A 26,274-nucleotide genomic window follows, 5' to 3' on the forward strand; every position below is an offset into this window, starting at 1 on the left:
CACATATTTACATTCTAACACACATCAATACTTGCAAGTAAAGCAAAGTTAGATAATTCATTCCAAAGAGCCTTGGAGCTTGAGAAATCATCCCCCTTCTTCCCAAGATGAGCTCCCTGAGCCAGGCTCAATGCAGAGATCAGAGCTGCTGATGCAGAGAGCAGCATCTTCCTCTGGAACTGGTGTAAATCAGACCCTCCTGGTGAAGAGCATTTACAAACACCATGAGACCAAACAAAGGGCACTCACCAGCACCACTGCAGGCTCCAGCATCTATGCGGGTTGCTCATCTGACAGCCTGCAGAAAGCTCTCCACTGCAAAGCTCCTTGCTCAGAATGAGGGTACAGCTCATGCTCAAACCCCAGTCACAACAGGTACACACCTCACATCTCAAGCACTTACATTTTAACACTGCTTAGAAAGAAAAGTCAACCCAAAAGGTGCTCTCATGGAGCACAGGAATTTTAGCTGACACATGCATCAGCATCAGCATCAGCAACAGACACTATTCCTATCATGCAACAAGGATTCAGGTTTGCAAGCATCATTCTGCCACGGATGTCTGCAGGCAAATACAGAACCTCTGCATCCCTCTTCTGAGCAAGAGGCACAGAAATCAGCACAGTGATCTGGGCAGCATTTTGCTCAGCACACAAGCTATTTACTGCCCCATCACACCCCATTGCAGCTGCACTAAACCCCAGCCCACCGTCACTCCAGGCTGAACATCAGCATGCTCTTTTCACTCTGCCACAGTTAATATCTCCATACCTTACGTAATCTGCTGCAGTCAGAAAGGAAGAGGTTCCCTGGTATTGTCAGTCCCTGGTGCAGGCACCCAGCCTGTCGCCAGCCTCCCACAGCTTACCCAGATCTACAGCCTCTCAAGGCTTTCAAGCCAAGACCCTCACTTCCCACCAGGACAGAGCATTTCCAGGGGGTTGCCTCCATATTGATCCTGCTTGGAGCCAGCACAGGGAGGGCTGGGGAGGGCTCTGAAAACCATCCTGGTTCAGATCCTAGAGCTGCTGGTTTCCTGTTCTAGGAGGTAACAGCTCTAGCAGAGAATCCCCAAGGCAGAACGTTAGTGTTCCAATGTAAGCCCTAAGAGCCTTTGTTCTTCCCCTTGCCAGATTCATCACTGCTGCTTCCCCCTCTCTGAAGCCTTCAGCTTCCACAAGACCCAAACCGGCTCCAGTCTAAGCACACATCTATTTGTCAGATGAGAGGGGGAAAGTCCCCTCTCCATGACCCCCTGCTCTGAGTGAGAAGCAGCCACCCCAGGAGCTGCTGCCCTGCCCAGCCGCTGCCAGGCTCATGTCATCACTGCACAACGTTATCATTCATGCAGCTAATAACCGGCTGCAGCTCCATCACCCCCTGAATGCAGCTTCCCAAAGCCCTCCCTGGATACAGCAGCTTAGAAACACCATCATCCCCTTCCCCTCATACGGGTCCTTTGCTATGGAGCTATATTAAGCACAGATTTAACACTGGAGACCTGAACTCAGAAGCCAGACTTGGATTTGGCCAAAGAAGCAACCTTTAAACAACCAGAGAGCACATAGTGAGTGCTGTAACAGTTCAGTGCCATGTGCTCCGCAGTGTCTGACTGTCACTCAGAGGCCTGTTCCTGCCCCACATTGTTACACAAACACACAGCTGCAGACAAGACATCACAGTTCAAACATTGTATCCAGCCCAAGATATCAGTAGGTCTTACAAATAAATAACAGCTTTAATCCCATTAAAGCTGGAGGACGTTAATAGCATTTCTACAGTAACACTTAAACAGTCGCCTCCTTACTGACGTGTGCAGCTTCACCTTGCACATACATGTACCTTCATTCACACCCAAACAGCACCGCTCACCTGCTGAACCTTCACCTCTGAAAGGTATTTAGCCAGTGCTCAGTGCCTGCCGCATGACCTCTGCAATATGAAAGGGTTAAAGGCAGCCCCAGTCAATAGGCCTACAAGGAAAGAAAGAGACAACAAGGAAAGCAGTATGGCTCCCAGCCCCTCTGCAGCCTGCTGCACAATGCACGGCTTCCTCCTGGCCTTACAGCCACAGCACCCCCGACCCCCCAGCCTCACAGCAGCCTGCAAAGAAACCAGCATGCAAACAGCATTCCTCAGGCACAAGCATCGCTACAATCACAGGTCATTGCAGCCGGTTTATTCGGTGCACAACCAGTGTCCCAACCCTTGCAAAGCACAAGGATTTGAATCAGGGTCACACATCTCAGCTCTTGCCCGTTCCCTAAGCACGAACAGCCCAAGTCACCTCAGTCACTGCAAACATCCAGAACCCTCTATGGTTAGCCACATACCAGTGCTGTGTGTCTACAGTGTGCATTCACATACTGGTTAGGGATGGTGTCTGTCTGCAAGCTCCTCTGCTTTTGGCTGCCATGACGGGAGGAAGCTCTCCCACTGTAGTAGCTCAGTGACTGCATTGTGTTCAGGAGCTGATCCGCCTCAAACCAGTTCCAGCCGGTTCTGGTCACCCTACATAAAAGCTATGGCAACCCTGGCGGAGCTGCCAGCGAGTCCCTGCAATGGCGCTGTCCCTGCGCCCCCCCTGGCCCCACGGCTGCCCCACGGCTGCCCCACGGCTGCCCCACAGCTCCCTGCCCTGCTCCCCACTCACCGGACACGGCTGAGCCGTGTGCGAGCCCGTCCGGAGCGAACAAAGGGCCGGAGCCAGCGCAGGGCAGGGGCGGCCGCGGCTCCGCTGCCCCCGGGGCGGCCGCACACGGTCCCCTCCCGGCCCGGGGGCTGCTCCGACGGCATCGGGGGTGCGGAGCCCGGAGCGGCTGCGGGAGCTCCCAACGTCCCTGCCGCACGGCGCCCATTGGGTACCGCAGGCACCGCAGGCACCGCAGCCGGGTACGGCAGCCGGTACCGGAGCCACCGCAGGCACCGCAGCCGGTACCGCAGCCGGTACCGCAGGGCTCCGCTGCCCCCTCCCCGTGCTCGGGTCCTCCGATCCCGGCCCTGCTCCCACCTCTGCCGGTGCAGCCGCTCCGATCCCCGCTCCGATCCCTGCTCCTCCTCTGCCCGCCGGGGCCTTCCCGCAGGCCCAGCCCGACCCTCGTGCTGTCCGCTCCGTTACTCACCGGCCCCGGTCCCGGCGGTGACCGGTCCCCGCTAGGCTCCAGGCCGCATCCTGCTCCGCTCGGGCTCTGGAACCGGAGCACAGGCCTCGGCACAACCTTCACCCCCCGCTCCCTGCGGAGCCCGCTCGGCTCCGGCTCCCGCATCCCCCCATCCCCGGAGCTCTTCCGCTGCCGCCGCCCCCCCCACCCGCGGACCCGGCCCCGGCCCTGCCCGACCGGTGCCCCCGAGGCCCCGGCGGACAAGGGGCTGGGACCGGTACCGGAGCCGTGACCAGTACCGGAGCTGTGGCCGGTACCGGAGCCCGAGCACAACCGAGCACACACACACACACCTGCGGCCTGGGCCTGGCCGGGAGCGGTGGAACAGAGGGGGCTGCCTCGGGCAGCGCTGCTGTGGATGCGGAGCCGGAGCCGGCGCTGCCGCTGAGCACTGCGGCCAGGCCGAGGCCTTCGTCAGCCGGGGGGGGATCCCCGCTGAGCCCCGGTCTGAGCCCCGGTCTGAGCCCCGGCCTGAGCCCGGCCTGAGCCCGGCCTGAGCCCCGGTGTGAGCCCCGGTCTGAACCCGGTGCAGGGGCAGGGACGGAGCCGCCCCCAGGGAGCCCAGGCCCCGTCTGCAGCCGAGCGCTGCGGGCAGAGCAGGGCCCGTCCGCCGGGAGCAGCCTGCGGTTAACGGAGGGACACGGGTCCTGGAGCTGCCTTTGTGCCATAGAACATGGTGCAACCGGCAGCGGGTGTGGGTCTGTGGGAACCACTGCACTGGAGAGCATGAGAGGCTGTGAACACACAACACCCGGATCAGGGCTGGCCTCGAGGCCTGGGTTTTACTGACAACACAGTAACTACAGACAATGACTACAGACAATGACTACAGACAATAACTACAGATTCTGGTTGCAACAACTACAGGTGCTGGTTTGTGACCACCCCTTCCTCGGCAGTGAGGTCCCAAAGGCCTCAGCAGCATCCCCAGCACAGCCCCCATGGCAGGAGGCTGCAGCAGGACCTGAGCTCCCAGCAGTGCATGGGGAGGCTCCTGCTGCTCACACTGGGACATCCCATGTACACATCCCAGCTGGGTCTGACCCCCAGACCCACAGTGAACTGCTCCGGGTCCAGCCTGGCAGGGAGTGAGGCTGCCAAGTCCATAGGGTTTGAATAGAACACATGGATTCGATACATTGATACAATAAACAGATTCATGTCCTGCACTGGTTTTAATGTAACAGAAGGACCATGGAACTCATCCTGTGTGAGACTGGGGCTCATCCTGTGTGAGACTGGGGCTCATCCTGTGTGAGCCTGGGGCTCATCCTGCTGGAGCCTGGAACTCATCCTGCTGGAGCCTGGGGCTCATCCTGCCAGTGCTGTTAGAATGAGGCCATTGTGTCTGTGACGGCTCTTCCCAGTTAACAACCAGTTTGAGCAGGGCAGCTGAGATGTGCTGGAGCTGGTGCACCAGCATAGACACAAGCAAAGCAAAGCTGTTTCCTCCTGTAGGATACTTGAAGTGGTCAGAGTGCAATGAGCCTTTAACCCCTGTACTGAAACAGTGTGAACACCCCATCCTACAGCACAACCTCCCTTTGCAGAGGCTTCTGTTGCTGAGAGCTCCTTGGCAAACACCCCCAGTTTGCTCTCCTGGTTATTAACATAAGCCTCCCATTGTGTTCTGGACCCCAAGGTACCAGTTAAGACATCTCCTGGCCCAGCAGCACATTGAGCTTGTCACACAGTGTGCTCTGCAGGTGCTGGATGTGACCATCTGGGAGGCTCCTGAGCCCAAGGGGTTAAAATCACTGAATCCTCACTCCAAAGGCCTGGAGCTGATCTGCCCTTTGCCAAACCCTTCTTTGGGGCTGCATTAAACCCTATCTCATGCCCACACATGGCTCTGGTCTGCACTGGGGCTGCCAAACAGCTCAGGAGGAGCCTGGAGTTACCAGTAACAAGTGATAGGAACACGTGCAGCCCACGTATGCTAACCCATAGGCCTTCAAGTGTCAGCTCTGGGCTGATGAGAGGTCTCACTATGTACTTACAACCTGGTGCCCAGTGTGGTGGGCAGGGAATCAGCTTCCTTGGCCCCTTCTCCCTGTTGTAACTGGTTTGAAGAGCATGTGTCTGTCAGGGCTAAGAGGAGGGCAGGAAGAGAGCAGAATGCCCAGAACACATGAGGATTAACATGTGTGATCACATCCAGTGGAACAGGGCTCAGCAGCCTGGGATGCTGAAGGATGTCTGCTCTGTTGGAGGATACCTGCTTTGTTCCTTCCCTTCCTTCTCCATACAGCATCATCTGTGCACTATTCATCAGGGTGTATGTGATGAGGGCTGTGAATGAGCCTGTTGCAGATGGTGCTGTCAGCAGATACTGCAGCCCTGGGTGCTCACCTGCACTTCCATGGGAGCAGGAGGGCAGAGCCCAGGATGGATCCAGTGTCCAGGCTCAGCTGTTACTCAGGGTTTACTCAGCCGAGGGAGCTGTAGCAGACACCTCCTCAGGGCTGGAGTCCTACAGACCAGGCAAGAGCAGGGGTTATGTTTGCAACACAGACCTCATGTGGACAGACGGACACAGGCTGTGTGGGGTCAGTTGTCAGCAGCAGGAGCACACCCTGACCATGGGCCCCTCTTGCACCTCACTCTTGGCCCATCTGCTCTTCCCACTGTGTGAGCCTCAGTGAGCAGACACAGAGCACACATGGAAGGGTCCCTCCTGACATAGGGAATACCCTATGGGATGTGAGGTGGCCCCAGCTCCCCCCAGCTCCCCCCTCCCCATAGACCCAGTGCAGATGGCTGCAAACCATCATCGCTGCTGTCACTGGTGACAATGGTGGCTCTCACCTGCAGAACTGATTACATTGTGCTCGACAGGCTGCTCGGGTTGATTACAGCCACATCCTGAGCATCCCATTGTATCCCATTGTATCCCATTGTATCCCATTGCATCCCATTGTATCCCATTGTATCCCATTGATCCCAGTATCTCACCCAGGACACCTCTGCCTTGGGGACAGTGCTCCCACTGCTCCCCCAGCACCTGCTGTGCCATGGGCTCCATATCTGCAGCTCCATCCCAGCCTGACCCTCTCTGTGCCTCCTTCCCCACTGCCTCCTGCCCCACATCAATGGGGCCATAACAATTCCAGGAGCCCAATGGGCAAGGAAGAGGCTTCACACAAGGCAAACAGGTACATTCGCATTGTGTGATGCAGAGAACAGCCTGGGGAGCACAACCACTGCACATCATCCCACTCACATCCCTTGTTGCTGCTTAGGGCTGCCGACAATAGGGTTACATAAACCAGCTCCAGTGGGTGACACAGCAACGTTCCCATTATCCCTTTGGTACCCTGTGTATCCCGAACCCTCCAGCAGCAGATGGAGTCTAACGGGCAGGATGACACCAACAGATGCTCCTACCTTGTCAGCAGTGCTCAGGCAGGGCAGGACTGGGAGGCACAGAACACTTCTGAGGGAGCCACCATCTGCCTGTGTGAGAAGCTGCTGTCACTGGTGACTCAGGAGCACATGTCACTAATGGCATCTCAAGGCAGATATTATATATGAGCTTCATTAGAGCTGGGACCAGCACGGAGGCTACAGCAAGAAGTGCTGGAATGAATGAGGCTAAGAGGAGATAACTTCAGAGAAGGGAGGGCTGCTCCTTTTGGGAACCTTCAGACACAGACCCAGGCTCCATCCTTTCCCATCATATTGTGTTAGGAAAGGGGCATGTTTGGGGCTGGGCAGCACACAAAGGACTGGCAGCTGCAGAGGGGATGGGTTAGAGCCAAAGACAAACCTACATCTGTGTCCCAGGCAGTTACTGCTCCATAAAGAACCAGGTATGGTCCAACAGGAGAACCTGCAGCTGCCCTGCCCTCACTGGTCCCTACTGGGAGCTCCTGCATGGCAAGGGCCAGGCCTGGCAGCACTGCAGTTCTGTTCCCATCCCATCCTGTGCCGTTCCCCCTTCCCCACAGCCCCAAACCACAACCTCACCCCAAACCACACATCCAGCCCAGCTCAGGGATCTTCCCTATAGGGAACGAGCAGGTTTGGGAAGGACTGAGCTTCCTGTGCCTGCTAAGGCTGAACCATGGACCTGGTTAGCAGCTGGTGCAGGGCCTGCATCCTGCATCAGCAGTGAGCACTTGTGTTCACACACCAGAGTGAGTGCACACAGCAGCAGGGCAGGCAGGATCCTGAGGGGTCCCCTTGTCCCACACACACAGCAGCAGCCTCACTATCCTATTATGGTCTATTCATTACCAGAGCTCTTCAGAAAGCATCCTGGGTACCTGGGACCATGGAGGCTGACAGGCATGGAGGTGATGGGTGAACAGAGCAGAAGCCTGGAGCCCTCAGCACCAGCACCAGTTGAGCTGAGCACTGAAGGCCTTTGCTTCAGCCACTGACTTCAGCTGAGGCATGTGAGGTGGGAGCTGCCTCTGCTGCTGCCCCATGAGCGGATGGGGAAGTCCCAGGCACTTCCTGCTGGGTACCACAGAGCATCCTGCCCTCCACAGTGCCAGCAGCAGCAATGGGAGATGAGGCTTTCCTTACTGCCCTGAAGAACCAACCCCAATGATGAAAGCAGCTCCTAAAGGCAGTGATGCAGTAAGGAAATCCCTTTCCATCCCATTCCCTCTCAGAATGGTGACGTGTTCACCCCACAGCTGCCACAGGCAGAGCTGTGTCAGGAGCTGGCTCCAGTCTGGGAGGATTTCCTCTTTCTTTCCTATGCTCTTACCAAGGAGCTCTGAGCACCCTGGTGTAGGGGAAGGTGTCCCTGCCTGCAGCAGAGGTTGGAACCGGAGGAGCCTTAAGGTCCCTTCCAACCCAGATCCTCCAAGGTTCATCAGTTCCTACCTAGGCTGACAGGGCTGTGCATCCTCAGAACTACTGCAGGGTGCTGGAGCTCCCTGGTAGCACTGACCCAGCTGCTGCTGCTGCTCCTCCATCCTGCAGGAGACAGCTCATACACCTGCAAACAGAGCAGCACACACAGGGGTCAGTGAGTCCTTCTCTGGCCACATTCCCCAGGAAGCTGGAAACAGAGGCTCCTTTGGCCACCTCCATGAGGTGATAGAGAGGATTCCCTGGTGTTCAGAAGGTGTACAAGTGTTCAGAAGGTGTACACGTGTTCAGAAGGTGTACACGTGTTCAACCCAAGATACACTGTTTTGTGAACAACAGTTTATTACACAATGAGTTTCATACACAACAGGAACTGTGACAAAGTGTAGCTGAACGTTACAGACCAGACCATGGGTCAAGCTGTAACTCACCAGTTGTGAGTCCCAGGACACTTCATGCACAGGTACCTTCCAGTCACCAATACTTCACTACTCCAGGAGACAACCAAACTCCAGCTCTTTGCAGGTTACTTTGAGCACTGCTGTCCCTCTGGATGTACCTACATTAATATGCATGTACCTAAACCCTGAACATCAACACTTGCAGTGAATGATGCACATCAACAAACCTGATGTGTCTGTTCTGGCCAGACCATGTAACCTGGGTCTGTAAAGCAGTTTGGTTGAGCAGGACTGACAGAGACCAATGGACTCTGCAGCAGCTCAGCCCAGCCTGGGTCTCTCCATTCCCTTGCCCATCAAAGCCCCATATGGAGGTCACCTGCCTTCCATAGAGGATCAGCTTCCTCTGGGGGTGCCCAAACCTGAGCAGGGGTTGGTGTCAGCTTTAAGTCCCCACAGAAACCCAAGGGCTGTGCCCAGGAGCAGCAGCCCTGGAGAACCTCAGTTTCACTCACCTGGCCTATTCCCTCTCAGCCTCCCTCCTGCCTTGCTGTGATTACCTGTCCCATGCTTCACGTGCTGGAACATGACCTTCTCCTCACATCTGCACTCAGTGTCCTTCCCAACCCTGAAAAACCATCTTCAGGGTCTTACCTATGGACAGATTATCCTACAAGGACAATGCACCACATGCACCTGTGCTTGGCTCCCTCAAAGACAAGGAGCAGCTCAGGTCTGGTTCCCTTGCACAGCTCCTCATCCATCTGTCAGCTCCTGCCACTCTGAGCATGGGAGAGGAGAACACAGCAAAGCTGCATCCAAGGGGCTGGAATGGCAGTGACTGATCCTAATACATACATGAGGAAGGAAAGAAACTGAGGCTTGAAGGAGACATGTTCTTAACACTGGAATATGAAACCATGATGTCTTCACCCTCTGTAAGAGCCTCCTCTGCTCAGTTCATTTACAGTATGTGTCAGGAGGCTGCTAAAACAGGTATGAACACACAAAACCTTACGTGAGGATGTAAGTAACCCATGATACTGAACAAGTGAGGCTCAAAGGCACATTTATCATCCTGGGGCTCATGGAGTTTTAGTCATGTTAATCTCAGGTGACATGGAAACCCCTTTCCCATGTCACATCACAGACACTGCTGCTTAGAGACCCTGAGCTTGTCAGAGAGGAGGGATTCCAGTTCAACAGTGTCATCTGTGGTCTCCACTGGGACATTAGTCTCCTCCACAGGGGGTCGGTAGTTCCCTGCTTCATGCCTGGAAGCCAATATCCCATTGCAGGCACAGGCCTCTGGTTGTCTGGTGCTGCCTGAGCACACCTGGTGTGGAAGGCAGATGCCTGGGCAGGAACTGGGCTGGCAGTGGCCAGGGATGAAGTATTCACTTGCCACTGGACTCGATTCCATGTGATGAGGAAAGTGATTCTGGGCCAGACAACAGGTCTGGAGGCAGCTGCTGGCTCTGAACCCCTGATGAAGGCTCAGCTTAGCAATCAGGGGCTTGCCAACGTTAACTTCCTTCCTCTCATCCATTGTATACTCTGTTCCTGGGTACTCATAGTGCAGGCAGACAGTGAAGACCAAGTGCTCCTGCAAAAGGAAGGAGGGGAGAAAGTTACAGCTCTTCCCCCAGACAGACAACACAGAAACACCCAGAGCAGCACAGTCTTGTGTGGAGGAGAGTAACCTCTGTAGGAGCTACAGACATGGATTGGGCAAGACCTGTTTACTGAGGGCCTCTTTTGGGTCTCCTGATAGGGTTTATTTATAGAGGCCCTTTGATGGCAGCAGCTGCCAAAAGCAATGGGTGAAACACCAGCAAAGGGGTTCATGACACAGGCACAAACTCAACATGCCCAAGAGCACAAGCTGTAATGGAAGGAGATGGAAGATGCTGCTGTGCTTTGGATCATGTTCTTGTACTACAGGCACAGGAACAGATGATCCTCACAGAACAAATCACCTTGCCAAAGGCCTAGGAAATACCAAGTGCTTGGTACAAGTGTCAGGACTGCACAGGCAGTGATGAGTTACCTATACTGACCCTCAGCTTCTGCAGTGAGCTCAGCCTGGTGTAGAGGCAGTGCTTGGGAAGGTCCTTGGAGACCAAATAGCTTCCAGTTTCCTCAGGAGTTCCTCTGTTGGCCTCTTTGGGATCCACATCCAGGTCCTTGTGCAGGGAAGAACAGATGCAGTTTGACACGGACAGGGCAGGGGGATCCCAGGGCAGCAGGAGGGAGCACTCACCAGTGCAAAGTCTGTAACGTAGGCTCTGCAAACCACTACCTCAGGTGGCTGCTTCACTATCCGAGTGTAGATGATCATGACATTGGAGAACTCAGCTGCAAAGCCCAACTGGATCTGAACCCCACACTTGAACTCCAGGTACATGCTTTCTGGAAGCTCTGCAAGTGAATAACACAGAACTCAACCTGTGTTTGCTGTTTATGATGGGTTTCAAAGGGCAGACCTCCTCTTGCTGCCCTCCTATGGACCTCTGTCCTATGCCTGGCTTAGAACAAACCACAGCTCTGCAGACTGCCCCATACCATGAGCCTTGGCCCACTGGAGGTTCCGGGCCTGGGTCTCTGCAGAGGATCCAGCCTGTTGGATGGGATCAGTCAGGGCCCTCTTCTCAGACAGACTGCTGCGGATCTCCAGAGCCTGCTTGCCTCTGGTTAGGTGGCACTTGCCCATGTCTGAAAGGAGATGGACATGGTTTGTTTCAATGTGAACACTGCTGAACCCCAACTGAACACACTGAACCCCAACTGAACACACTGAACCCCAACTGAACACACTGAACTCCAACTGAACACACTGAACCCCAACTGAACACACTGAACACACTGAACCCCAACTGAACACACTGAACTCCAACTGAACACACTGAACCCCAACTGAACACACTGAACCCCAACTGAACACACTGAACTCCAACTGAACACACTGAACCCCAACTGAACACACTGAACTCCAACTGAACACACTGAACCCCAACTGAACACACTGCTGTGGTTATGTCAGTGTCAGCACATCCATAAACACATGTTCTAGAGGCATTCATTGCTCAGCTATTCATCCCTTCAGGACAAAGCAACGTGCAGGTGCCTGCAGAGGATCTGTATGTGTCCTACTCAATGTGCTCTTCAAAGCAGCCCCAGCAGCATCCCAGCTCTGATTCAGTGAGGTCCTGGTTGCAGTGACTCATTCCAAGCATGTGAATAACCCCATTGGAGAGGATTCCTACAGCTCTGGAGGCAAGCAGGGTATTTATGGGGGTTTAAGGTCCCTCCCAACCTATTCTATGGTGCTGGGGTCAATATTGGTTATTGAACATCAGCACTAAGGACCTGGTGACAGGTGATTAAACCTGACACACCAGAGCATTGTTCTGGCATCAGAGGGACCTGACAGGTGGAGAACTGAGCAGAGAGGAACCTCATGGATCCAACACTGTCCTGTGCCTGGGCAGGAATAACCCCATGCACTGGTACAGGAAGGGGACTGAGGTACTGCAAAGGACACCAAGCCAAAGGCACTCAGCACAAGCAGCATCACCAGCAAGCACTGACCACGCACAGGAAGGCTCTTTACATGGAGCACTGACTGCAAACCCTCCTCTGGAGCGTTTCCAAATGGCACCAGTGCTCTCCCAACACCCAGTATCTGGTAATGGTGACAGCAGTGGTGGTCACACTGCCTGACAGAGGCATCTGTCTTTGCACTGAGTTCAAGGGTGAGATAAGCAATAGGGCACACAGGACATCTCCAGCATGGGACATCAGCCTGGCACAAAGCAAGAGGCAGTTGGACTTTACTCCTGCTTTGAACAGGCTGACAAGGAGAACATAGGATAAAGACTAAGGATGTAGTATATACATTATACAGTATATACATTACATTATACATGATGCTAAGATGATGGGATTGCAGGGAACCCACAGCAGAACATCACCCACAAAGACCAGAGCCTTACACACACAACTTTAACGCTGCAGCTATCCCATGCTTTGAGCACAGGTTTGCACAGAACCAACACCTTTCCCCTCAACAGTTTTCTCCTCAGCACTTCTCCCATCAGCTACACAAGAAGCAGGCACATTAACACACTGCATTGCCCTTTACAGTGCACTTGTACCTTTGATTAGCATCACTCTTTGGTAGGTAGGACTCTGTTGTTTAAATGGAAGTGACTGGACACTAAAAGTGATTTTAATGGATGAGCAATTTAAATCTAAATGCAGAAGGACACTGAGAACAAAGAAGGTTCACTAGAAAGCAGAGGATAACATTGATCAGCATTAAAGAAGCTCAAATCCCTTTATAACATCATGAGCTTTGTCAATGTGCTGACAACAGCTGCTGGTTTAACAGCAGAGCTCACACTTGAGCACAGAAGCTGTTGTAAATGCAGGAGGCTGGAGCTCACCTTCTGCCACCTCATCGAGCAGCACAGTGATCTTCTTGTCCTCCAGCAAGCGATCCTTCAGGAACTTCATGAAGATCCCATTGGCCAAGCCTGACTGCTGGATCTCAAAAGCTTCTGCTCCCTGGCACCTGTGAGATCAGCAGGGTCAGACAAGGGCAAGCACTGGAACATCTGCATGAGGACTACAGGAGTGGTTATGTTGGCAATGGGGGAAGAAACCCCCAGTTTGAAACCTGCTCTGCATGTCCATCTGCAAGCAACACATGGTGAGGAGAATTCACTTACAATCAGACCATAGACTGATGTCAAACTACCTAGATGAGTAGAGAACTCCTACAAGAAACCATGATCAGGAAGCCTGCCCAGCCATTCCTGGCTTGCTGAAGGCACTGGTGTCACCCTGGATCCGCATGGGAACACTGGGAATCATTACATATGCATTTCCAGTCAGTTAGACTGTGGAATGATTCAAAGACAGAAAGAAAGGCAAAGCCACAGACAGGGATATAAATGAGTGGTGTTTAACACCACAGTTGGTGTTTTCCTGTGGCAGATCAGCTGTACAATCACTTCTGGCTTCAAACCTCTGTGGCACAGCAGGAGAGAGAGTTCCTTACGTGGCATATCCAAAGACAATGTTGGCTGTAACCTTCAGAGCATCCAAGATGAGGATTGTGTCATCATACTCGTTCCTGCAATAGATGGCAGGAGATGACAATACAATGGAGCACACTGCAGTTATTCTAACACCAACCAGCAGAGTTCACAACAGCACTTCTCTCCTACAGCTCTGCAGTGAATCCTGACTGCTAACACACAGAGATCTTCATGGAGACAGTGCACAGACACAGGTACCACACACCACCCAGATGAGGCTGCACTGACCAAGTTTGGCTACAATGGCTTCCAAAGTGATTCAGGCAGTTTAGGGTGTAACAAAACCTACAGGAGCCCTTAATTTTATTGGGGTTTTGGGTTCCCCCCCCACAACCACAGGATAACCTAAGGCTGAAGCAGCCACACTTCCACAGCAGACTGGGAAGCCAAACTGGGGCACTGGCATTTCATTAGCAATGAGGTTTAAAACATGAGAACATGGAAGCTGCAGCAGTTTCCTCTTGCTGAACATCCCTCAGGGACCACAAGTGCTGAGTGAGGAGGGATTCCAAGTGCAATTGAAGCAATTCCTCCAGCTTTGTTTAGGAGCCCCCAGTGTCAGCATGATGGGACTGTACCTTTTGCGACACATGTCCAGCAGGAACACATTGAGTCCTGTCTCCTTCTCCTGCATCCGTTTGAGGATGTTCTGCACACACAGGCAGTTTGCAGAGCGATAGGGGTTTGGGGCATCAATAGGAACCATGAAGCTGTTCCCATAGTTTTCATAGCCATGGCCAGCATAGTATAACAGACCTGAGGTCAAAACACACATGACTAAACACACAGCTCAAGAGTACATTGGACTTTCAGCATGTCAAACACTTCATGCATATGTGTCTGAGGGAGACTTAACATCATTCAAGCTGCTCCAAGCAGGGTGTTATTCAGGTAAGTCAGGTTTTTAAAGGGCACAGAATTGAATGCACATCATTACCTGGAGGTGTTCAAGAGTGGATGGGGCTTGGAACAACCTGGTCTGGTGGAAGGTGGCCCTATTGGAACTGGATGAGCTTTAAGGTCCCTTCCAACCCAAACCAGTCTGTGAATAACCTGAACAAATACAGGTACTACTGGGCTATTTACAAGGTTCAAATGGTTACCTGAGACCAGGTAAGTTCAAGAGAGTTAAAAGTCAAGTTAAGCCCCAAGTGTGTGAGGGATGTCAGGTCCTAAGTTAACAGGAAACAAATGTGGTTTCCACAGCTTGGATCTGGACCCAAATCAAGGCTGTATTTGAGAGTCTACAGATCAAGTCTATGTCAGATTAGTGTTGAACTGACTGTAGGAAATGAGCCTCTAAGATAAATCAGGAGTATTTCCTCACTGAACAGAAACAGCTCAGAAACAGCCACCACACTCCCTGCATACCCTTGGCAGGTGACTGAGCTGTGCTCATCTGATGAGTACCTGCAACAGTTAAGCTGCTGAGCTCAAGACCAGAAATAATCTCTGCATAGCCAAGGCAAGCACAGTAAACATGTTTGGAGGAACTCATTAGACACTTCGACACCATGGTTCTAAGTAGGCTCAGGTTCCCCACAGACGTCAGCATCCAAGTGGTATCTGCCTCTCTCTTAAAGCAGCCTAACAGCTATTTTTAGCCCTTCAATGGATGGGTCTGTGCTTTTACCCTTTGTGGAATACAGTATTTATTGCTCTCTGCCTTTAGGGCAACATAAACTGAGGCATCAGAGGTGAAAACCATCATCACTTGGTCTCCTCTGGAACCTTCCTTATCTGAATGCCACTTTCCTGGCAGTCAGCAGGAATGACAATGTCACATCAAGCATCAGGAATAGGTGTAACAGGCACTAACCAGAAGCAGCCCCTGTGCCTCTTCTGTCTGGAGCTGTGCCCACCAAAAACACCATAAATCATCTTCTATTTGTGCACCATCATTTACATATAACCCAGTTCCTCCTCAGTGTGCTTTGTGAAGCAGACATCCAGGTTTGCACACTCCCTGTCAGGGCATTATGGATAAGTCTGTGCTTGCCAGGCTGGAATCACAGCAAGGATTCACCTCAACCCTTGGCACAAAGAAGAGGGTTAACAGATGTCCTGTTCTCCTCCCCTAACACACCTGGTATGGAGCCCAGCTCACTGTAAAGGCAAAGGAAAACCTCCCTCTGCCTGTTCTTTACACAGTGAGGCCTGAGAGCTGAGCAGCACTCCCCAGAATGGCAGGGGTGAGTGGAAGGCTCCAGCAGCAACCCCCTGACCTGCTTCTGAGGGATACCCCATGTTCTTACCATACACTCCTTTGTCCAAGAGGAGCAGAAACTCATCCACTGCATTCCTCATCTCGGGCTCAGTGAGATCCAGCAAGGAAACCACTTTGAAATCCAGCTGCCTCAGCAGGTTGGTCAGCTCATAGACATCCACCATGGGAGCCTTGAGCTGGGGATGGTTCCAGTAGCTCATGTTCCCTATTAATAGGGCTACCTTGTCTGTTGCTGCAGAGGGAAAGCAAAACCCAAACCACATCAGGTTTATATGTTCCATGGATTCAACTCCTTTAAACTGAAGCTGCTCACTTCAGGCACACTGGAATCTACCATCCAATGAAACCCAGCAACTCTTCCCACCATACATGTTATCCATCCATCTTTATGAGCTCCAGCTCAGCACCAAAGCATCCCTGCTGAGGAAGAGCTGAGCCTGCAGGGACACATCCCCTCAGCACACTGCCTCCCAGTCCTCTCCATCACCCCACCCCAATACCACTGCCTCCAACTGGCCAAGTATTCAGAGTAAGGGAGGAACATGTTGGCTCAGGCCCTGGCCAGAGGAATCTGAAACACTAAACTGAAGCAGATCAGAAGTTGTAGACACTCCACCGAGTCACTAAAAATACTGGTGCCCTAACCACGTTTTACCCCTGAAAGGGCAGGCAGGCATTAGGAAAGGCTATAAGAATACACACAAGTCTCTCTCCCTGCAGCTATGTGTGTGTTATTCACCAGTATGTCACTAGCAGTGGCAGAAGAAGCCACTTCTGAAGCAAAAGCTGTTTCCTAGGTGTGAAACATGTATGTTCATTACAAACTACTTACCAACAGGTCTGTGATCTGCCTGTTCTTGCAGCTCTGCTTGAAAGAGATGGGGAGAGCAGATCATCAGTAACTACAGTCATAGCTGTAGTGTCAGACATGAACTGCACATCCTGTACAGCCCCAGGCTATTGGCACTGCTGTGCCTCATACATTACCTGTTTAAGGCAAGAAAATGCTCTTTCTTTCTGTTCTGCTGGGCTTTTACCTGCTTTCCTTTCCCCTCCTTCCCAAGCTCATCACTCACCTGGTTTCTGAAGATCACTGAGGTCTTCTGTGAAGAAACACACCAGTAACACCAGTTTAAACAACAAGAACCAGTTATGTCATGAATAAAACTATAAGTGATTATTAACAGAAGCCAAAGGACCTTTCTGCAAATCTAAAGCTTTCACATGATTACTCCACATGCAGAGAAGAGAAAACCCTACACCAACACACTAAGCTCTATACAGCAGAAGGAGCAAGCAGTTGGTTTTCATCCCATGTGCTCTGGATCAGGGTGTTCAGGCAAGAAGAGAAGCACATGCAGAGGGAACACTGCATCAGTGATTCCAAACAGACTGAAGCCCTTCACCCACACATGCTCTTCACCAACATGCCATCATCCCCATCATTTGTCTTACAACCTGTTCCCAGCTGAAGATGTATTTACCTTCTGAGCACTCCACTGCTATAGCTTTCCTTCCTTGGGTTCAAGGGGGAAGAATTGGAAGACAATTGCTCTCAGTTGGGAGAGTGAGCACACAAAGTCACTCTGAGCTTCTCATACATGCACTCACACTAAATCATGTTATATCCACACTGAATCATGTTATATCCACACTAAATCATGTTATATCCACACTAAATCATGTTATATCCACACTAAATCATGTTATAGCCACACTAAATCATGTTATATCCACACTAAATCATGTTATAGCCACACTAAATCATGTTATATCCACACTAAATCATGTTATATTCACACTAAGTCATGTTACATCCACACTAAATCATGTTATATCCACACTAAATCATGTTATATCCACACTAAATCATGTTATATCCACACTAAACCATGTTATATCCACACTAAATCATGTTATATCCACACTAAATCATGTTATATCCACACTAAATCATGTTATAGCCACTTGTTCTGCTGCTGTGAATAACCTCACCTGTCCTCCCTGCTGAAGGACTCAGTGTAACACAGTGTGCACCTCCAACAAGGGTTTATAGGCTTAGGGAAGGAACTGACACATCAGGTAACGTGTATCAAGCACAAAACCTCCTTACCTATGACAACTTCTATCTTGTTGCTGTCCTCCTCTCCCTGCTCATTGAACACATGACACCAGTATGTCCCTTGATGCTCCACATCCACGTAAGTGACCTGCACAAGCATTGTCAGTCATCCCACCTGACCCCACAGTTCCTGTCTCAGTTTCACTTAATCCCACTTGCAAGAAAGGGTGAGACCTAAAAGCAAAGCCTGACCTAAGCCAGCCCTGCTGACAGCCTCATTCCTCAGTGGGCAGGACAGCACATGCCTCCTAGCAATGCACCTCAGTGCCTTGGGATGCACTGAATGCAAGAGCTCATACAAACCAGAGTGCTCTGCAGGGCTTTCACCCTACTGATACTGATCTGTGTCATGTCCCAGCAATCCAGAGCACACTACAGCCTTAAACCCCATGACTACCACCTGGAACATGCTCAGGATTAAAGCCATGCACCTCAGAGCACTATAGGAAGGGACTAAGAGCTTCCAGTGAGCACACCCACAACAGGTAACCAGGCTATGCATTAACCTGCTTTCTTCAAGGAAGCTTTATGTGTAAGTTAAGTGGTTATGCACCCGTCCCCCAGGGCTGGCCCCCAGTAACTTACCATATAGACACTTTTGCTCCCATTTGCCAAGGGGAATCCATTTCTGAACCACTGGTACTGAGGAATGGGGGTTCCAACAGCTGCACACTCCAGCACCAAAGCATCCCCCACTGCCAGGCTCTGGGCCTGAGGCTGAACACAGATGTGCAGCTTGTTCCCAGGCAAAGCAGATAAGCTCCCTTAAGAAGTGAAGAAAGAGGGAAGAGAACAGGAAAGAGAGGGTGAGACACCATACAGGGTAATGGGAATTGATGATGTATGGTCACATCTTCCTAACTCCAACAGCCTGGTTTAATAGCAATGACATTCAGCTACTTATCCCTGAGGAGTATGCTAAAGCATCAGCCACTGCCATGACCCAAACAGGAATGTCCTGGGGAACAAAAGCTACTCAGAACACCTTAAATGCACTGAAGACTCATCCAGCTGCTGTGATGCAAGTCTCTATACATGATAAAACTCATCTTGAGGACATCCATCTGCACTGAGATGTGGGGTATCCACGTACCAGTTCAGTGACATACACTCCAGCAAGCCCAGCCCCACTTGTAAGGTCACAGCAGTGATCTTTCCTCTCAGCTGCAAGGTCACTCATGTCTGCTGTGACACTACGTGTGCAGACACACACTGTGTCATCAGAGCTGTGACTGACAGACAGAGGGTGAGGACAGTGAAATAAAGGGAGGCAGTGATCCAAGTATCTCTGTTCTGCCAGGGGCTGAGGTGCTTGGTGCATCATAAACTTGTGTTCCAGAGGCTGCAGTCAAACAGGATTAGGGTTAAGGACAGGAACCCAACAGTTACAGGCAGTGAAAGATAACAGATTGAAAGGTAACATGGTTTCTGTCTCCCTTACCTGCCATTCACAGGCCCTTGCTGGTACATCCTGTTGTTGTACACCCACAACACACACTAGCCAGCTCGTCCCTGTATCTTTTAGGATCTGCTCTGGCTGCCTCACTGGTCCCAAGCTCCCAAGACAGCTTTGGCAGAAGGGAGCAAACAGAAAGCAATGAAAGGAGAGGAGGGAAGAGCATCTGAAAGAAGAAAGCAACCAAAAGGGAGCAGAAAAAGGGGAAAGACAGAGAGTGAGCAGCTGAAACAGAAGATTCCATACCCAGTCATCACTTACAGCTGTGGTGCTGTCAGTACTGTCCAGTCCAACTGAAAACCAGCAATCCCAGGCCAGGAGATGGAGAGTGCTCACTCAGTGCAAGTACTACATGTCTCCCTCCAAGAGGGGAAACTACAGGAAGGAGCCCTTCATCCTGTCATCCATGACCAAGGCCTAAACACAGTAAAACTCACTGCCCCTATAGTTCCTGGCTGGCCAAGAGGCATGGAACACAAAGCAAGGCTCTAGGCTGTGGATACCTGCTGCCCTTCAGGCTCCAGAACTGCCCCAAGTGGGGAACAATACACTGCTGGTTTTCCTCAGGGGCTCTTTGGAAGCTGCCATTACAATGTTATCCACCTCAGCTTCCTGGTGCAAGCAGCAACACCTAAACCTGCAGGGTTCTAACTGAGCAGAGCCTGGAGCAGAAGCAGGAAAAGCAGAAGATGTGAACAGGTTACCCCAAGTGACACTGCACTAGCTTTGCATCTAGTACCAGAAGAACAGCTCTCTCTGTCTCTTTTCCTGACATGAGTCACTTGTCTATGTGGGATGCAAGTAGAAAACACCTTTGACTCATGACAAGAGATGAAGTAAGTACTCTGTGCAGCCTGAGGCACTGCACTTGAGCTCTGGCTCATGCATCTTCAGGCCAGCAGCAAGTCCAGGCTGTTTAATGAGGGAGTTTATAAAGTGCAGGAGTCAATGCATTCTGTAAAGCAAACAACAAAGAACACACACCAGAAAACCCACAATGTCTTCAAGCCATCAATTCCTATGGACTTACCCAGTGCAGTTCAATTACTAGGGCTTTGCAGGCAGGTTACACTGAGTGTAAGCTGACCATTGATACACTCAGTTTAACTCAAGTGTTTCTTCCTCTCACAGCTTTATTTCAGTGTCTTGTTGCCCTGCCTTCAGTGTTAGCTGGGCTGGTTATATGAAGTTGTGACGAGTGCATTGGGTTGTGTGTGGCTTTAATCAGGCCTATTTCCCATCTGTGCAAGACAGCAACAGGACCCTAGTCCCTCTAAGGGGTAGGAAGACAACTTCCACCACACACTCACCCTCAGGTGTCCCCTGCAGACGACAGACTTGCAGGTGTGCCCAGCGACTGAACACGAAGGAGGACTCACTGTTCACCCGGCAGATGTAGAAGCCAGAGTCGTTCACAGTCACTGGGTTAAACACCAGCTCTGGAGAGTTGCCATTGGGGACCTGAAGGACAGGGGCACCAAGGAACAGGTTTAACCTAAACCTGGACCAACCCTGGAATGCTTATTTCAATGCTCATAGCACCTGCCTCATCTGGGGTGAGGAAGTCTTGTTGTGTGTATTTATGGAGCTCAAGGCAGGCTTCCTTCAAGAGCCATTCACATGCCTCTATTCAAGACACCTCCGAGCTCTGAAGCCTGCTCAAAAGCTCTTCTGAAATCAAGGACTTTACCTTTCCCCACAAGTAACTTGGAATGATTTCTTAAGCACCATTCCCACCTGAGTGTGTCACATCCAGCTACAGCCTTAGGACATAGTCACTATGATCAGGACACTGTAACATTCCTCCACAAAGACTGTTTCACTACATCTGTACTTGCTGTCACATTCCCAGATTAGCCTCCAAGGATGGTCTGAATATAGGAACCACCTTATTTTACACATTGATAGGGTTGTTATGCAGCATTTCTTACACTTGTATTAGTATATAAAGCAATCTCCTCTCATTCCAAGTAAGCCTTTAAAAAGGTATCATGCCAAATCATTCCCTACTATTTCCACCATTAAACCCCCTGTATTTGTATCAACTATTACCTCTTTCTCCTGCTTGAACCACTGGTAATGCACAAACGGGTGTCCTGTTGCCCAACAAGACAGCTTGACCATCTGTCCAGGGAGCACTGACTGAGAGTCTGGCTGCACAACAATCTGGATTGCTTTAAGGAAGAATGTACACACAGGAAGGTTGTTAACAACAACAGTTCCACTACTGACACTTGCAGTTAAGTTGTTCTTTGAGCAGAGTTTCTGTCATTAAATAGATTGGGAAAAGAATGAGTCTGTACCGTGTATGCACAGCTCCCATTTGTTATATGAATGTCAGACACTCAGTTGTCAGGCATCAGACTAAGATCAGGCACAGCCTGAGGACGGATCAAAGGAGTCAGAGCTTACAACACACTGTGGTTTCAGTGCTGGGGTTTGCTGTTGCCCACACACAAGGTAAAACTTCCCACTTCAGATGTGAACTGGCAGGAAGGAGCACGAGGGAAATTCTGACACCAGTTTGGTGCCATCCAGTGATTTCCCTAACCTCGACCATCCCAGACCTTGTTACAGTGTGACCCAAACCAGACCCACTGGTACAAGCAAGGGCAGCAGAAGAGGACATCTTCCTAACAGAGAATGCCTGAGGGAAGAACCTGTACCACAAACCTGAACTGACCTGACAGGCTGAGGCACTGCAGAGCCTCCGTGTGCTCCAGGGCCTGCAGGAGCTCCAGCACTGACCTGACAGGCTGAGGCACTGCAGAGCCTCCGTGTGCTCCAGGGCCTGCAGGAGCTCCAGCACTGACCTGACAGGCTGAGGCACTGCAGAGCCTCTGTGTGCTCCAGGGCCTGCAGGAGCTCCAGCACTGACCTGACAGGCTGAGGCACTGCAGAGCCTCTGTGTGCTCCAGGGCCTGCAGGAGCTCCAGCACTGACCTGACAGGCTGAGGCACTGGATTGCCTCTGTGTGCTCCAGGGCCTGCAGGAGCTCCAGCACTGACCTGACAGGCTGAGGCACTGCAGAGCCTCAGTGTGCTCCAGGGCCTGCAGGAACTCCACCAGCTCCAGCACTGACCTGACAGGCTGAGGCACTGCAGAGCCTCTGTGTGCTCCAGGGCCTGCATGAGCTCCAGAACTGACCTGACAGGCTGAGGCACTGCAGAGCCTCTGTGTGCTCCAGGGCCTGCATGAGCTCCAGCACTGACCTGACAGGCTGAGGCACTGCAGAGCCTCTGTGTGCTCCAGGGCCTGCATGAGCTCCAGAACTGACCTGACAGGCTGAGGCACTGCAGAGCCTCTGTGTGCTCCAGGGCCTGCAGGAGCTCCATGAGCTCCAGCACTGACCTGACAGGCTGAGGCACTGCAGAGCCTCTGTGTGCTCCAGGGCCTGCATGAGCTCCAGCACTGACCTGACAGGCTGAGGCACTGGATTGCCTCTGTGTGCTCCAGGGCCTGCAGGAGCTCCATGAGCTCCAGCACTGACCTGACAGGCTGAGGCACTGCAGAGCCTCTGTGTGCTCCAGGGCCTGCAGGAACTGCACCAGCTCCAGCACGGTGCAGCCACGGTCTCCCAGCAGCTTCAGGAGGCTCCAACTGGGACTTCCCTCTGGCTCCAGCACTTGCAGGGAGCACTGCTCCAGGTCCAGAGGGCTGCAAAGCAAGGGGGAAAGACATGGAGCAGAGCTCCTCGGTGCTGCTGCCTCACAGAGGAGCAGTAAACCCACAGGGAACTTCCCCATTGATCTGAAGGTATCTGCAGTACTTCCTGCCGGTTCTGGGAGCTCAGCAGCACCTCCCCAGCCTGTGTTAGTGAGCTGCATGCTGCAGGTGATGCTTGCACCCAACAGCTCTGCCCCAGTGCCTTCAGAGAGCTTCACTCTGGCACTTCTGATGGCACAGACAAGAGCAGCACCGTTCACTCCCATGTGTGTAATTCAGAACCAGCAAAGAGGGAGGCAGAAGCCAACCTGAAAGTCCAGGAAGGCTTTGATTCTACTAAAACCAGCGACTGTTGCAGCTTAAGTGACACACACAGTGTGGTTACCTGCTTCCACATGTTCCTATCCACACACAAACACACACAGTGTGGTTACCTGCTTCCACATGTTCCTATCCACACACAAACACACACAGTGTGGTTACCTGCTTCCATACATTCCTATCCACACACATACACACACAGTGTGGTTACCTGCTTCCACATGTTCCTATCCACACACAAACACACACAGTGTGGTTACCTGCTTCCACATGTTCCTATCCACACACAAACACACACAGTGTGGTTACCTGCTTCCATACATTCCTATCCACACACATACACACACAGTGTGGTTACCTGCTTCCATACATTCCTATCCACATACACACAGTGTGGTTACCTGCTTCCATACATTCCTATCCACACACAAACACACACAGTGTGGTTACCTGCTTCCATACATTCCTATCCACACACAAACACACACAGTGTGGTTACCTGCTTCCATACATTCCTATCCACATACATACACACACAGTGTGGTTATCTGCTTCCATACATTCCTATCCACACACATACACACACAGTGTGGTTACCTGCTTCCATACATTCCTATCCACACACAAACACACACAGATCAGAGCAGATTAAAACAGCACAGGTAATAAGGACATGAACACAGCTATAGAAGGGAATGTGTGTTTGTGTATTCCCACATTAAAGATGAATCAATGTTTTTTGCCTTAGCTCCCATGGAGATACTTCCACTCATCAATCACTTCACTGTATTGTACCCGATACCACATGCTCACACAGACCCCTCACCGGGCTCACACTGCAGCCCTCAGGTTCCAGTCCTCAGTCCATACAGCTGCAACAGAGGGAGGACACTGCTCACCGTGTGCTGCACTTACAGCACCTCACGTTCCTGAGCTGCTGCCTCCAAACCAAACCCCGAACAGCCCCATGTGCAGAATGCGGCCTGAGGAGGAGCACGGAGATGTTGCTGCCTGCAAGTGCCATCACCTGCACTTTGCTGCCTCCTCACCGCAGGCCCTCACACGGCCCAAGCAGCCCCGGCCATGACTTTACCTCAGGCCCAGCGCCGGTCATGGCCGCTCCGCTCCCGCAGGACGGAGGCCTCAGGCTCGGGCAGGGCCGCACCGGGGCTGTGCCTCCGGTCCCCCCTCACGTGACCCGGTCCCCGTTCCCCCCTCACGTGACCCCCCCGGTGCTCACCTGACCCGGATCCCACCTCCCGCCGCCCGCTCCGCCAGCTGCCGCCATCCCCGGTCCGGCCCCGCCGCGTCCAGGACCTCACTGAGCCTGCGCAGAACGGACGGACACAGCCCGGTCAGCAGGCCCCGCGCCGCCGCCATGGGCCAGGACCGCACTGAGCATGCGCAGAACGGACGGACACAGCCCGGTCAGCGCCGCCGCCATGGGCCAGGACCGCACTGAGCATGCGCAGTACGGACGGGTCCAACCCCGCCCAGGAGCGCACTGCGCATGCGCACAGCCGCACAGCCGCTTCCCGCCCTTTCCTGAGGGGAGGGGGGGGGGGGCAGCGGGGATGGGGAATGGGGACGGGAATGGGAATGGGAACGGGAATGGGAATGGAAATGGGAATGGGAATGGAAATGGGAATGGGAACGGGAATGGGAATGGGAATGGGCCGGGAACGGGAATGGGGATACAGGGGGTACAGGGGTCCCAGCGGCCGGCTGTGAGGAGAGCTGGTGGTGACGCTGCTCCCCTGAGGTACAACCGGTCAGTTCCTCACCGTGGATGCACAACAGATGACAGTGAAACTGACCCCAATGTCACACACAGGTACCAGGGGGGTTGTTCTGAGGCTGTTGTGTGTAACACACCTATCCCTGCTGCTGGTCCCGAGTGAGGGCTCCTGTAGGTGCTGTGTGCACTGCACAACACACTTCCCTATGAGCCCAGGGAACAGTGGGAACAACAAGGGTTTAGGATCCCATAACCACTTCTAGCTGTGCTAACAGCTAAAGGAATGGCACAAAACTGGCTTCAGCCTCCCTTGTGCTCACAGCAGTCTGTGCAGTTCACTCAGGTTCCTCTGGTGTGTGGGAATACTCCCTAACAGCAGTGGGAATACTCCCTAACCTCAGTGGGAATACTCCCTAATGCAGTGGGAATACTCCCTAACAGCAGTGGGAATACTCCCTAAGGCAGTGGGAATACTCCCTAAGGCAGTGGGAATACTCCCTAACAGCAGTGGGAATACTCCCTAACAGCAGTGGGAATACTCCCTAAGGCAGTGGGAATACTCCCTAACAGCAGTGGGAATACTCCCTAAGGCAGTGGGAATACTCCCTAAGGGCAGTGGGAATACACCCAACCCTGGTGCTTTACTCTGCACAGCTGAGGCCAACACTTCCTGTGTTCCAGGGCCACGAGGAGATTCCCCAGGACATGTATGGCAGTGGGATGTGCCGTCCCCTGCTGCCTGGCACCGGTGTTCAGGGCAGCCCTCTGCTGTAACGGAATAGGCTCTTAAAGTCAACCTGCTCTGTGAGCAGAGTCTGACACTGAGGTCACCCAGCACTGCAGCTCCAGCCAGCTCCTGAGCTCTGGGACGGGCACCACCTTCACCTCTTCTGTCCTGTACCACGGGTGGAAGCACAGGCCTGGCCTTGGAGAGCACCTGGGTGAGTGCATGTTCATGCTTCCAGAGGTCACATTGTTTCTGGTGTCACAGTACTTGTGTGCTTGTTGTGCCTGCACGTACAATGTGTCTCATGACAGAGAAATAAAGTGAAGAGGAGCGAGTTGTTTTATTAATGCATTACATGAATGCAGTGGTTGCTTCAGTATTGCATGGGGAACAGGAGTTGTGATTTGCTCCTGCTGAAGTGTGGTCAGTGTTGTTCAGCTTGGGAGACCTGTTTGCAAACAGCTGCCTGCAGAACCCTTCTGAATGCTCTGAAATGTGACTCTGGTGCTGTGTCCCCTGAGC

General features: G+C 52.4%; 2 protein-coding genes across 8 annotated transcripts in view; both read right to left on the reverse strand.

Annotated features, from left to right (window-relative positions):
- LOC117437924 (zinc finger protein 532) overlaps positions 1-3,545 on the reverse strand; it is a 28,775-nt gene extending 25,230 nt beyond the window's left edge. The window contains exons 1-2 of one of the 7 annotated variants that reach the window (XM_034072810.1): positions 3,124-3,206; positions 1,874-1,974 (exon numbers count right to left, since the gene is read on the reverse strand). The gene's annotated coding sequence lies outside the window, so the exon portion shown is untranslated. Of the gene's footprint in view, positions 1-1,873; positions 1,975-2,334; positions 2,492-2,654; positions 2,746-3,011; positions 3,088-3,123; positions 3,207-3,455 lie in introns of those variants that run through there. The other 6 variants (XM_034072809.1, XM_034072813.1, XM_034072812.1 and 3 more) reach the window with 6 other exon arrangements.
- A 5,576-nt stretch (positions 3,546-9,121) lies between these two features.
- LOC117437977 (mucosa-associated lymphoid tissue lymphoma translocation protein 1-like) lies at positions 9,122-24,703 on the reverse strand. The gene is made up of 16 exons (XM_034073148.1): positions 24,528-24,703; positions 22,791-22,957; positions 21,353-21,474; positions 20,611-20,761; positions 18,430-18,608; positions 17,836-17,932; positions 16,799-16,825; positions 16,555-16,587; positions 15,751-15,954; positions 14,074-14,251; positions 13,456-13,530; positions 12,839-12,966; positions 10,956-11,105; positions 10,654-10,811; positions 10,451-10,576; positions 9,122-9,996 (listed from the first exon to the last, which is right to left on the reverse strand). Exons 1-16 carry the CDS (start codon positions 24,665-24,667, stop codon positions 9,535-9,537), a joined length of 2,397 nt encoding a protein of 798 aa, XP_033929039.1. The 5' UTR covers positions 24,668-24,703; the 3' UTR covers positions 9,122-9,534.
- Positions 24,704-26,274: the final 1,571 nt, after the last annotated feature.

This window comes from Melopsittacus undulatus, chromosome Z (assembly GCF_012275295.1).
Source record: "Melopsittacus undulatus isolate bMelUnd1 chromosome Z, bMelUnd1.mat.Z, whole genome shotgun sequence".
NCBI classification, from domain to species: Eukaryota; Metazoa; Chordata; class Aves; order Psittaciformes; family Psittaculidae; genus Melopsittacus; species Melopsittacus undulatus.